The sequence below is a fragment of the Aplidium turbinatum genome, chromosome 10 (assembly GCF_918807975.1).
Source record: "Aplidium turbinatum chromosome 10, kaAplTurb1.1, whole genome shotgun sequence".
Classification (NCBI taxonomy): domain Eukaryota; kingdom Metazoa; phylum Chordata; class Ascidiacea; order Aplousobranchia; family Polyclinidae; genus Aplidium; species Aplidium turbinatum.
This window is the reverse complement of record NC_137481.1, coordinates 883,092-896,364: the sequence shown is the minus strand read 5'-3', so window position 1 is coordinate 896,364 and position 13,273 is coordinate 883,092. Positions and strand designations below refer to the sequence as shown.

The following is a 13,273-nucleotide window of genomic DNA, read 5'->3' as shown; positions in this document are numbered from 1 at the left end:
TCGCATCATATGTCATTGTTGTTGTGATTGTTAAAGTTGGAAATTTTTACAATTTAAAAAAAATAAACAAAGTTTTTTCTTCAAAAAAATTGTACCTGGCAACTCTGTGCTGGCAACAAATGCCAAAGACAAAATCGACTACATGTTTAAGGTTACTGAATATTTTTGCGTGAAATTTTACAGAAATACTCTACATAGCAATAGTCACCCTGTGTGATAATTCGATTTTTGATTTTTTAAAATTTTTTGATTTTCACATCGCCTTAATAACTAACTAACTTTCAACTGATTCTACATCCTGATTTGTCGAAGAAACAATAAAGTCAATTTCAGTTATGACCATTTCCACTTTCAATTAAAACATTTTCAAGATGAGGGTTTTGGCAACAATGTTTGCAAGTATTTTCTTTAAACTGAAACTATGAGCTTGATCTACAAAGAATCGAAAGTAGCCTTATGATAGGTCATAAAATATAGACTCAAACTTTCAATAATGCTTCATAGTAATAAGATTCCCCAACAAATCTCACTGATCTTTCTTTAGCTAAAAATTTCATGATATTTTTTTGTGAATAATGCAATGTAGCCCAATTATGTGTGAAGTGCGACGGTGCATGTCCGGTAGTGGGCGTTCCGTGTAAGCAGAAACGTTGCAAGGAAAGGTGTAAATTTTATGTTTATTTTGTTAAAAACAAACTTTTGTCATATTTTGTTTGAAACACCAATTAGCGGTTTCTTTGTACGCAAGGCCACACATTTTTTAAACTCAAATAGTGAATGCGCCTGTTTGAACTTGTTCATTGGCAACACGTGTCGTTATGGTCCTTGAAAAATCGGAGGCGGTCATCGGGCAGTGGTCGCAGTGCCTGTGACGTACTTGCACTTAATTTTGTGGTTTTGAATTGTTTTCAGGGCAACTCATCATTATGGGAAAGATTTACGAGGCACCGGTAGTAATGGTGCTGGGCGTTTATGGACCCCCTCCAATTGGGGGTGTTGGGGGTTTATGGACCCCTCCAATTGGGGGTGTTGGGGGTTTATGGACCCCTCCAATTGGGGGTATTGGGGGTTTATGGACCCCTCCAATTGGAGGTGTTGGGGGTTTATGGACCCCTCCAATTGGGGGTATTGGGGGTTTATGGACCCCCTCCAATTGGGGTGTTGGGGGTTTATGGACCCCTCCAATTGGGGGTTTTTAACCACGTACCAGTTAACAGATAAAGTTTTCTCTGGGTCGCTCGGAACGCGCTTATTGTTGGAAGGAACTATGGTAGGCAGAGATCACGGTAAACGAAAGTTTACGACAGCGCGTCAGTGCAACTCTACCAAACGTACTAGAAATTCATGGACTACAGTAATGATCACCAGGTGGGGGTTGGTTGTCATAATGTGTGCAGTGCTGCTCATGCCTAGATCTGTGAGGTAGCTTTGATACAAACTAAAACAATGGGTAAATTTCAGATGAACTTTGATTTGAAAACCTTCTGCTATCTGGGCCAGTGACGTATGCTGCAAGAGAAGGGTTTTGTGGGTCAATCTCTCATTTAGCTTAATATCTCAATTAGTTAAAAAATATTATTGTTTTTTATGGTTTTCTTACGTAAGTGACATCAACTTTTCTCTATCAACGCAATCTATTCATCTTTTTTTGCTTAAATTGTTTTACCACAAACCTGGGCAACGTGAATGGGTTCAATAATTTTTTTATTATTTTTTATCACGCAAAAAAATATAATAAATTGTATATTTCCTTTGTATGATAAAAAATAAAATATTTTAAACCCATTGGCAATACTCAGTTTTAAATGTCAGTTGTAGAACAAGGTGAACTTTCTACCAAAGCTTTAAATTGATGTGAGGAAAACTTATTTTTGTAATGGAGGTCAGAGAAATCATTTCATAAATTTACAAAACAAAAAAGTGAAGTAAAGAATTTACTGCATCTTTGCTAGCGCAGTTGGTAAACATGTCGGCAGCCGTGGCCGAGTGGTTAGCGCATTGGGCTCGCAGTCGAGAGCCTGCATGTTCGACTCCAGCCACCTGCACTTGCTGTTGTTTCTCTGGGAAAGAAACTTAACGATAATTGCCTCTACCTAGTGATCGATTTCGAGTAATGGGTAGTACCAAATTTAAGTCATTAAGTAGAGTAGACAACCGGAAACAGACATTGCTGTCGGCTGCAGCGTGGGTCAGGTGTATGTCGGAAGGCGTACACCGATGCATAGCGCTCAAGTCCGCTTTCCCGCAATGCAAGATAAAGATAAACAAACAAACATGTGCTACGAATAACTAAGATGACTAGGTGGACCATCGGCTTCTCTTTGCAATGAGATGAAATGTTTTAGAGTCGTTTGTATATCAAGAAGTTTCAGAATATTACATCATTTCGACGCAAAGTTCTTCTGCCTTCTTTTATTTTGAAATTGTATCAATTTGGTTTCGTTATGATCTCGAAGCAAACTCGAAACAAACTCGAAACAAACGAGCATCTTGCATTGTAGAAAGCATCGTAAAGCACAAAATGTGTGGCCTTGCGTACACAGAAACCACTAATTGGTGTTTCAAACAAAATATGACAAAAGTTTGTTTTTAACAAAATAAACATAAAGTTGAAACCTTCCCTTGCAACGTTTCTGCATACACGGAACGCCCACCACCTGCCATGCACCGTCGCGTTGCGTACATGATTGGGCTACATTGCAATATTCACAAAATGTATAAAATCATGACATTTTTAACCAAAGAAAGATCACTGAGATTTGTCGGGGAATCTTATAACTATGAACATTATTGAAAGTTTGATCTATATTTTGTGACCTATCATAGGCTACTTTTATTTTTTTGTAGAGTAAGCTCACAGTTTCAGTTTAAAGGAAACACTTGCAAACATAGTTTCCAAAACCCTCATCTTGAAAATGTTTTAATTGAAAGTTAATTCATTGTTCCTTCGACTTTTTTACGTTTGCTACTGGCTGGCCCCTTCGGTGGAGGGTGCTTCCTATTCTCTGGGAGCCAGATATAACCAACCGACAACCAATAATTATATCAAAAACAAATCTTTTTTTTTTACATTATTTCAACGTCTGCAGATGTGAAATTAATGTTGCAATTACTGATTTGCAGCGTATTCAAAGACGCAGTGATGACGTTACACTTGATCATGATGTTGTTTCCATACTTTTATGTAAACAGTAAGTTGTCTTTCGATCCTTGAAAGTTTAAACAACGCGTCAGGAGATCGAGGCTTTCGACCCGTTCCGCTTAACTTTCGGGAAAATGAACACGCGCGCCAACTAATACTTCGCCATTCCTTGTTTCCCAGTTCACGCGACTGTATCTCACAGAAACAATCAGCGCTCAATGTGGAAGTAAACCATGGAATTATCTGAATTAAAAATCTTAAAAACCTTGGATCGGATACCTGCATAATTCCAGGTAGAAAATCTGAGACATAAGTTGAGCACAGAATGTGAGCACAGAATGTGAGCACAGAATGTGAGCACAGAATGTGAGCACAGAATGTGAGCACAGAATGTGAGCACAGAATGTGAGCATAGAATGTGAGCACAGAATGTGAGCATAATCCTATCTCTGCTAACTTCAACTGAACTAAAATGGGACCTGATCTCTACCGTCAACATTTACACAAACAATTGACAAAAACAATATCTCAAGGTTTTCGGGAAACTTTCATAGAATCTTTCACACTAAAACTTTAAGATTTCTAACGTCTCGAACAACAACTTAGCCCCCATCGTCGCTACGTCACTCCAAAGCTATTTCTCTGCAAACCCTCTCCACTTCACTTTGTTGATTCAACACAGATCTGCTTCCTTGCGCCTGCGCTTTCCAAACCTTGTCGCGAAGTTGTTCGCGCTGCTGCTTCATCGCACCAACTTCTGTGACGTCAGCGTTGCTTGCAGGTTACATGACGTCACAAAGAATGGGAAAACGTCGTAAAAATTGAAGAATATATTTTATTTGTTCTTCACAATGGTTGGTGTCTCTCAACGTTTTATTCCTCGATTTTGCTTCAATCGATGTGAACAATCGGTAATGGGTCATTCAGTGGCGTAGCTAGGGAATGTGCCGCCCGGGGCGGATTCAGATTTTGCCGCCCCTTCAAGAAACATCATGTGAAAATGAAATGCGTTTTTTTTATCAGCACTGCAATACGCAACGTGCTATTTTCAATTTGCGGTGTAAAGTCAGACGAACGTACCATTATCAGTAGCGTAGCCAGGAATTGTGAAAGAGAGAGGTTTTGACGGCCGGCGGGCGAAGCCCGACGACGTACTTGCCGAAGACGACACTCATCGGCGGGGGGTCTGGGGGGCCTCCCCCAGAAAATTTTGAAAAATTACTTTAAATTTGGTGCATTCTGAGAGCATTTTCAACAAAAATGTGGGTATGAATATTCCTGTAAAATGGTGCTGTCCGGTGGCATAGCAAAAGAATAAGATCATATTTTCTTCGCCATTTTTCGAAAATAAAGCTGAAGTCTTTATGTTTTCTTGTTGCTAATTCCTGACTGAGATATTTCAATGTTTGATATTGGAAAAACTAGCTCTTTTAATGCAGTTTCGTTTAAAATTAGGCAAACTTTTTTTTAGAGACATAGGTTGATTGCTTTTTTTCTGCGAGATTATTACAGTTTTATTATTTATCAATTTTCTCCTTAGTTGATCCAAAAAACGATCTTCTTCCGGTAAGTCACTAACTTTTATGTTTTAAAGTTAACCCGAAGTTTAAAAAATGTAACGTCATAGACGTCATACATCTTAATGAGTGTCAGACAAAAAGCTTTGAGACAAAGAATTACTTTATTTCTGATATATTCAAGTTTTGTATAACGAATCACTGGAATCGGGTATAGGCTATAAAAGGTTAGTGCAATTTTTCACAGCTGTAGGAGGTAGGTATTGCGGTGTTTCCATCGACTGCACGAGTTAGCTGCATACCATGGATACTGAACAGTTGTAGAGCGGTCACACCCTGCTATATGAAAGGTCATTCGAATCATAAAGCATATGACACACAAGTTCTTACTCATTTTAAAAGATGAAGCACCAGAATTGCTTTAACATGTCGAATTAGTAGAATCATGCTTACAGCTAACAGAAACAGCTATGAAGAATTCATCAACACGAGCAATAAGAATGCAAAAAATCATTGATACTGATGAAACTAAAGGGAAAAAGGAAGTCGACGAACCTTTTCACACATCTTGTTAATGACATCCTCAACAGTTGGGACCAATTTTCTATACAGATTAAAAAAGCCAAACCATTTAATCGGTTTTCAGAGGTTGAATTTCTTAAATAAGTTTAAGTCTTTGAAGAGCAGAAAAAGATCTTTCATTGGTGCAAGTGGTAGGCTAACTGGAAGAGTAGCCAGAATGCGGAGTAAAATATTAATAAGTGAATAAAAAAATAACAGTTAACCTCTCAAGTACATGTAGCTCCACACAGAGTGAAATTTACATGCCTTTTGACTCTTTTTTATTTCTTTAAAAGTATTATTGACTCAAAAAGAATGTCTAAAAAGACATTACGAAAAGTAACTACGGACAAAGGCCAGTGTTTCGATCTTCCGATCTCTTCAGCGTAGTAAAGTGAAAGTAGAAAGTTATCTTGAACTTGAAGCGTTAGTTGAGATGATGATTTGAAACTTGAGTGATTGTTATGAGACAATGAGTAAATTTCACTCTGTGTGGAGCTACATGTACTTGAGAGGTTAACTGTTATTTTTTTTATTCACTTGTTGATTCATTCATATCAGTTTGTATCCTCTGGGGATCCTTCTCTTGTATCATGGGCCAATCCTATAGATGTTTGCTGGTACACCCCTTCATTTTCTTTGAATTAAAATATTAATGTTTGGAAACGTTGACTGCGGGCAAAATGGCAATGCACTTACAGCACTTTTTGGCAAGCTGGTTTGGGAAGAATTGAAAAGACATCGATACCACATATACGCAGTTCAGATATAATAGCAAGAGCGTTTATACACGGCAGATCTGCTTCGTAAAATTCAAAGAATGATTCAGTTTTCTCCATTTAGTTTTTGTCAAAAAGGGGGGGGGGGGGGGTTGAACCCCCAACCTTCCCCCCCCCTGGCTACGCCACTGACCACTATAATTTAGTAATATACTGAATGCAAAAGCACAAAAACTGCTGCAGAATTAAAATACTCAATTTGTAACCTTTTACAAGGCTACCCAAGTTTGAAGAGCATGTTTCCGCCTCTGCTTAATAAAGGCTAGTAGGAATTTTGTAACGTATTAAAAACATAACGGCAGAAAAATTCATGAAAACTTGAAACGTTTTTAGATGTTTAAGATGTTTTGAACGTTGCCATTCTGTTTGCTTTTATTTTTCGTGTACTTTTGCATTATCAAAAAAAAAAAAAAAACGTCCTGTCTGAAAGTGCCGCCCCCCAGACGTGCCGCCCGGGGCGGACCGCCCCCCCCCCCCCCGCCCCCCCCTAGCTACGCCACTGGGGTCATTGTCACACGAAGGTACATTGGATATCCACTTACAAGCGTCAAGCGTCTTTAACTTTGTTATGTCATAAACGTTACGCTACAAATCCATCGATTGGAGAATCTATTCAGGTTAAACGAGGCCGAGCCAAAGAACCCGCCATCTGTCGTCGGTGATTCCACAAAATCAAAACATCATCGAAATAATTTCGTCTTCCAACCATCAAGTTCAACAATGCATCAACAGATATTACTTGTCACGTCACAAATCGACTTGTCCGCTATCGGTTAGTGTCAGTTGAAGCGTCTTCTGCAGCGTCGCGTTTCATCTCAATCGAATTACTTTTGTTGCTGCAACAACGAGTCACGTTCAAACGTCGCCAGAAGGTCACTCGTTTGTTGAAAGTTGCTCCCTCATTGTGACGTGTTGAGGTAAGTGTTCCAAGCGGATCCACCAGAACGAGCTAGAATGCCAAATCTTCATCGAAGCTGAATTTTCGACCTCAGCTACCGACGTCGGTATAACTCGAAGTAAGTCGCTTTTTCTTTGTTATACAAGTTGGGTAGAGAGGTTACGTTTTAAAACCATAAACAGATATAACTGAGCAACAACACAACATTTAACATTCTAAGCAGTTTCTCAAACGTTTAATTTAAACCATATTTTCGTTGTTATACTGTATGTTTTTCTACTATTTCTTATACAATATTTTATTTTAAAGGCTTGATAAGGGCTATGTGCGTAGACGAAAACGTTTACTATTTTGTTTTTATTTTTATAACGTTAAATGTTGTGTTGTTGCTCAATGCTCATATATGTCTGTTTATAGTTTTTTTTGTTACTTCACAAACCAGGGTAACCGTGTGACTGGCCAATTATCTGTATTGTTACGTCATGCATTTAAAAATACGTCATCAAACAAATTGGATTTCATCGTGAAGACCTTTTGGAAAACTCATATCTCACTTTTCCTGGCACATGGTTCGTCACCATATGACGAACGCATGGCAACCTTACTTGATGACATCACACCACCAACCTTCTACCCGCTGTATGTTTGCACATCAACATGTTTACAAAGTGGTGATTTTGTTAAAAGTTTATATTTACTTTCAAGTGGTTTGTGACGAATTGTCAGGATCATTGAGAGAACATTTTTGCGCCTGATTCTAATGAGAAGCTTGGGTCCCAATTCAAGATATTTGTAAGAAAACGCAATGTATCCAAAGAGTACGCTGTGATTTCGTCAAGTTTCAAGGCCCCTTAAAGGACCCGGGTCCTTAAAGTTATTTCGGGCCTGGGTTCAAAAGTATCCCCTGGAGCCCCCTGTCAGCGCTACTGCAAATTGTATAAAAACGTCATTGCGAACTATGTATGAAGAAGAGACGTCATAGTGATTTGATGATGTTATAATGATGTTTATTATACAAAAGCTCATCAGCAGAATAATTTAAATTGTTCCACCCAACTAAAACAAAAATAAACGCCATCTTTGGTCTTGAAAACGATGTGTGGTCAGGACAGGTTTGTGAATTTTGCACAAGTGTTGGCTAAAACCCTTGTACAGCAGTCCCCTCTTATTAAACCTACTGTTTACAGACTCCCGGCTTATTAAGCTCAATTTAACCTGGTCCAGAAATACTGAATGTATCGGAGTGGCAGAGAATCGTCTCCCGTTTAATCGGCCCATGCGCTTAATAAGCCCAAAATCGTTTGGTCCTAAAGTTGGCTTAATAAGTTGTTTTAATAATATCCACGGTATCGTGTTTGTTATTCTTGCAAGACCTGGTGCGTTGCGTTCTGTAATGGCTTTGTCCGTGGTAGGATTTCTTTCAGGGGTTTTCTTTGCCTGCCTTGCTTTACGTGATGAGCTAACGCATCAAGAGTGTTCCCTTTAAGAGCATCAACACTTTTGATAAGGCACCAAGGTCGATTAATATAGCAACTGTCTTTTTGTCTTGTTTTATTTTTATTTATTCATTTTTCTTTTTATTCATATATATTGTAAAAAAATTTCACTTGCCTTTCTTTCTCTTCTTCGCTTCTTTTTTTTTGTAAATTTTTGAAAATTCTAATTAAGATGTTGTGACCATTCCATATTTTAAATTGATTGTCCTACTTTGGTATCATGCACGTTATAACGTCCACGTTTTGTCACTTCTATTTTTCTTTCTCGACCTCTGCCATGTTTGGTATACATTGTTTTTCGTTGTGATGGTTAGAAATGAAATCAGACTGCACGGACTACTGTATTTAGTAAATAATTTTTCTCTAGAGCACGCTTTAACGTTCGCGTTTTGTCGCTTTTGTCTTTTCCAGACCTTTACTATGTTATGGTAAGTGATATTGTATTTTTTTGCATTGATGTTCGGAAATAAAAAGAAAACATGATAATAATTACTCAATGCTGCCACTTAAGCGAAATAAAATTTTGGAAACGCAGTCGGACGGTGGCGCACACTTACGAAGGTAAATGCAGAATCTGCGCATGAGAATATGACGCATTCATTGCCATGGACAATTCTCTCAATTGCTTCCTTTTCTTCTTACTTGCTCCTTGTTCTTTAAAAACTTTTTATCGAAAGCAAATAGTTGTTTAGTTGTAGTCAAGCCTGACTGAAGATCATCAGCATCACCATGGTAACTTCGTCACGTGTTGGAAAAAAACGGGATTTCATTATCTCTTTTGTTTACATTAGTTTATCAATGCCTTTTGTTAGTTGGTTGGTTGGTTTTGAAACTTTATCGTTGGACTGACAAAGCCTTGATTGGTTATTCCTGGTAGTTTCGCATCTTGTGGAGGCTTTTGGCGCAGGGCCGATTCGCGAAATTGACAGAGTGAAGTTTTTGATTGTTGAAATGCTGTTTCCGGAGATTTATTCCATCTATTAGGTGCCGCTGAATGGAGAGCGGTCCTGCAATGCGTTGCTCAAGCGCACGCCTAGAGAGTCAAACCAGCGCCGTGCGATCTTAAGTCGGGTGCTTAACCACTGAGCTAACGGGTTTTAAATGAATTATTTTCTCACTCTTGTTTCGCCATGGTAGGCTATTATATTTCTACATATACCCAGAGGATATCCCTAATATCTTCCCCACATGATTACACAACGCGAAGAAGCAAAGAGTTAAAAGTTCATCTGGTTTTTAGAGCTAAAACTTTATTTCGATTTTCGAGTATAAAAATATCATCAATAAATTCAAATTCAATGACAAATTCAAGCAACGTTCATCTTACCAACATAAATAGCCAAAAGATAGATTTTTAAGAATGTTAAAGCAGTAAAAACATTCGTAAACTTGACTAAAATTCTTTTACAATGTCTACGTTTTTAATTGAGTTTGTTACCGAAAAATTTGTCTGGTAACAATGTTCGCAGTTTTGAATTATTCATCTGTTACAACAAATTTGTCCAAAAATTTAATGCGTTGAGCTTTGTCCAACTTGTGTCTCAGGTATGTTGAACTTTCCTCATCCTTTGCATCGGCCAATTCGTTTCCCAATCATCAGTTCGTTCTTTTCATATTTTGTCATATTTGTCAGTTTGCCTCGTTCTCTGTTTTCCAATTCATCTATTTTAGTTACTTTTTCAATTTTCTTTTCCTCGACCGCATTGTGGCCTTGAACGTCTAAGCCATTTTTTCCAAGAGTATCAAAGCATTCTGACTGCATCAGATAAGATTCAACTCTTTCGAAGGTCTTCACTGGCACCATCTTTCATCTTCACGATTCCACAGACTTGTGGCCCTCTTCGGCAAAATTTTGATCCGAGTTCAACTTGGATTTGTCATTTTTTACTTTTGGAGCGATGTTTATTCATTCGCGTCTTGAGCGACTTTCCAGTCCGCCCCACATATTGCATTCCGCAACCAGACTTCAAACAAGTCATCAAATAAAAAAAATCATTTTCACATTAACAAAAACAAAGTTTATGAGATATCAAGTGAATTTTGTTTCATTTGTTGACATAAACAATCAGAAAGTGACGCTTTGACGTGAGGAACAAAAATTGTGTCACGTAGTGTAATATTTGGTTCGATTAAAATATTTGCTGACATCAGCAACTTCCAACTACAAAGTATACACCTACAGAATTGACTACTGCTACATTCGTCACAGAGGTTGTATGACGTCACAACACACCAGTTGAGTTGAATAAAGGTGGAAGGCAAATCTACTGGGGCAAAAATCCATTCAGAAATTCTTTTATACGTTCAATCAACTCAGTTCTTTTTTTTATTTCTGCTTCCGTTTCGTCTTCCTTTTCTAAGATTGCTGTCTTACTGACTCTTTTGTTTAAGCCATCATCTCCACGAGTATCAAAGTATTCTGCCTGCATCAGATAAGATTTAACTGCCTTTCGAAAGCCCTCATCATCATCATCCATCTTCACAATCCCGCAGACTTGTGGCTTGTGACCATCTAAGGCAAAATGTTGATTTACGTTCTCTTTTGTTTGTTTATTTTTTACTTTTTCTTCTGTACTTTCTTCGTTTCCTTTTTTTTTACTTTCGGCTATTTTTTTACTGCGGGAGATATGAACCTCCATTCCTTTCTTGAGTGACTTTTCAGTCTGTCCCACATATTGCTTCCCGCAACCCGACTTCAAGCAAGTCATCAAATAAATGAGGTTTTTGGAATCACAATCCATTTTTTTTTAGATTGGGAACACGTTTCCCGCTTTACTCTTTCCCGCTTTTCTCACGAAATGAGTTGGTTTCACATATTCAGTACAGAATGTGCAGTTCATTTCACAAGGGAAGAACTGGCAAGGGGTCGAGTGATTTGTTAGAAGCCGATACCGCTTCAGGACTTCGTTCGCAATATCAACTTCTTCTTTTGTGTGCTTGCTCTTTCGAAATGTTTCACATAATTTTCTGATTTTTTCAGGTTTATCCGAAAGCAACTCTTTAACCCGGTCCGGTTTCTCAGACAAAGACACTGTTAGGTTTTCGAAATTATTTACAATATCATCCATTTCGTTTTCAACACTCAAATGGTCGTCATCTCCTGAAAACCAATTAAATTTTATTAAAAAAATAAAATAGATTTGAGAGCTGAAAACAAAGTGAATTTCGTTTGTCTTCCAGAAACTGCAAACAACTTTTTTCATTCTTTTGCTATTTTGTCAATTTCAAAAAAATTACAAGAATCAGCCACCAAGACTCACCCTAACCCCAACTTGAGCCCCACTCACCTTGTGACGGCCTTTCAGAAGGGTTCTGTTCAGTGTCGGATGACATTATTGCAATCGACCTTAATTTAGCGTAAATCGATTGCAGAGTTTCAACAAAGTTTCTTGTTCGATTGTTTGTCATCAAAACAAAGCAATCAGCCTAGAAACTTTGATTTTTTAAGTTTTTCAATCTAAAAAAAAATAATTTCAAAAAGACATAATTTAGTTTTTTATTTAAGTCTGATGAATCTACCAAGCTCTGGACTTGAAAGAATCTAAGTAAGCCTAAGTCTTAAAAGAGAAGGATCTCTCATTTAGTTGCAATTCATTTTGATCTTGATCTGTGTGGCCGCTTTGTGGCAGCTTTTACTTGATCCCACATCGAGTTGGGTATTTGTAGGTCGCGCTCATGGCAACAAAAGAAAATAACCACAAACGATGAGATCGCGATCGCGCGTTTGTTTCAATGAAGAATCAGCTGTAACTCAAGTCCAGACTTGAAACTGTTTATGACTGAAATTTGTTTAGCTGCTTTCCCACGGTGGGAATCCCATGATATTCCATTCCACGCAGGGCCGTGTGGGTACCACCTTGAGCCCTCCGAAATCTCCTAATGAGCCCTTTTTTTAAATTATGCCTTTTAATTATGCCTCGGCAACAGTGGCCGAGTGGTTAGCGCGTTGGGCTCGCAGTCGAGAGCCTGCATGTTCGACTCCAGCCACCCGCACTTGCTGTTGTTTCTCTGGGCAAGAAACTTCACGATAATTGCTTCTACCCAGTGATCGATTTCGAGTAATGAGTAGTACCAAATTTAAGTCATAAATAGAGTAGACAACCGGAAATAGACATTGCCGTCGGCTGCAGCGTGGGTCAGGTGTACGCAGGAAGGCGTACACCGATGCATAGCGCTCAAGTCCGCTTTCCCGCAATGCAGGATAAAACAAAAACCAAAAACAAAATGAAACAAAAATGCGTTCAGTTATGGCCTTAAACTCTTTCAATTTGGAAAAAAATTTACTTTCATGATTTTAGCAAAGAGTAAAAACAACTCTAAAATTTTCCAGAAAAAAAGTTAATACGTCGACAGTGCAGTGGTGGATCTTAATAAAAGTTGTGCCTCGTTAGCTCAGTAGTTACGCGTCCGACTCAAGATCATGCGGCGCTGGTTCGACTTTCGGGGTGTGCGCTTGAGCAATGCATTTCAGGACTGCTCTCCATTCAGCGGCACCTGATGAATGGAATAATTCCGCAGCAACAACACTTCAACAATCGGAGAGGCCCTGCGTCAAAAGCCTCTACAACTCAAAAGCCCTAAGTAAGTCTCAGGGTCGAATGCAGAAAAGTAGCTCAAAATAAGCCTAGCTTAACGCCAAGCTCTTCTCAGGCAAGCGGAGTTTTAGTCAAGCTCGGTTTAAAACTTGAGCGCGATGCAGAAACTAATTTGCAAGGTCGCTTGGCCAAGCCACTCTTTGAGCTGCGCTTCATAATAAAACTGGTTTTAAGCCACGTTTTTGACGCAAAGTGTGACGTCACTCGACTTGCCATGGTGATTTTTGACAAAGCATGTTGACAGCAACTAGCAAGCATGTATTGGTAGACAACAATTTGTAGGCT

General features: G+C 38.6%; 1 protein-coding gene across 2 annotated transcripts; it reads right to left on the bottom strand.

Moving 5' to 3' along the window:
* Positions 1–9,627: 9,627 nt before the first annotated feature.
* On the bottom strand, positions 9,628–11,846 carry LOC145778590 (uncharacterized). Of its 2 annotated transcripts, none has more exons than XM_082590108.1 (2): positions 11,681–11,846; positions 9,628–11,493 (listed from the first exon to the last, which is right to left on the bottom strand). In XM_082590108.1, exon 2 carries the CDS (start codon positions 11,132–11,134, stop codon positions 10,658–10,660), a length of 477 nt encoding a protein of 158 aa, XP_082446234.1. In that variant the 5' UTR covers positions 11,135–11,493; positions 11,681–11,846; the 3' UTR covers positions 9,628–10,657. Both variants share the same exon structure in this region, with proteins under 2 accessions (XP_082446234.1, XP_082446235.1).
* Between the last annotated feature and the right edge of the window lie 1,427 nt (positions 11,847–13,273).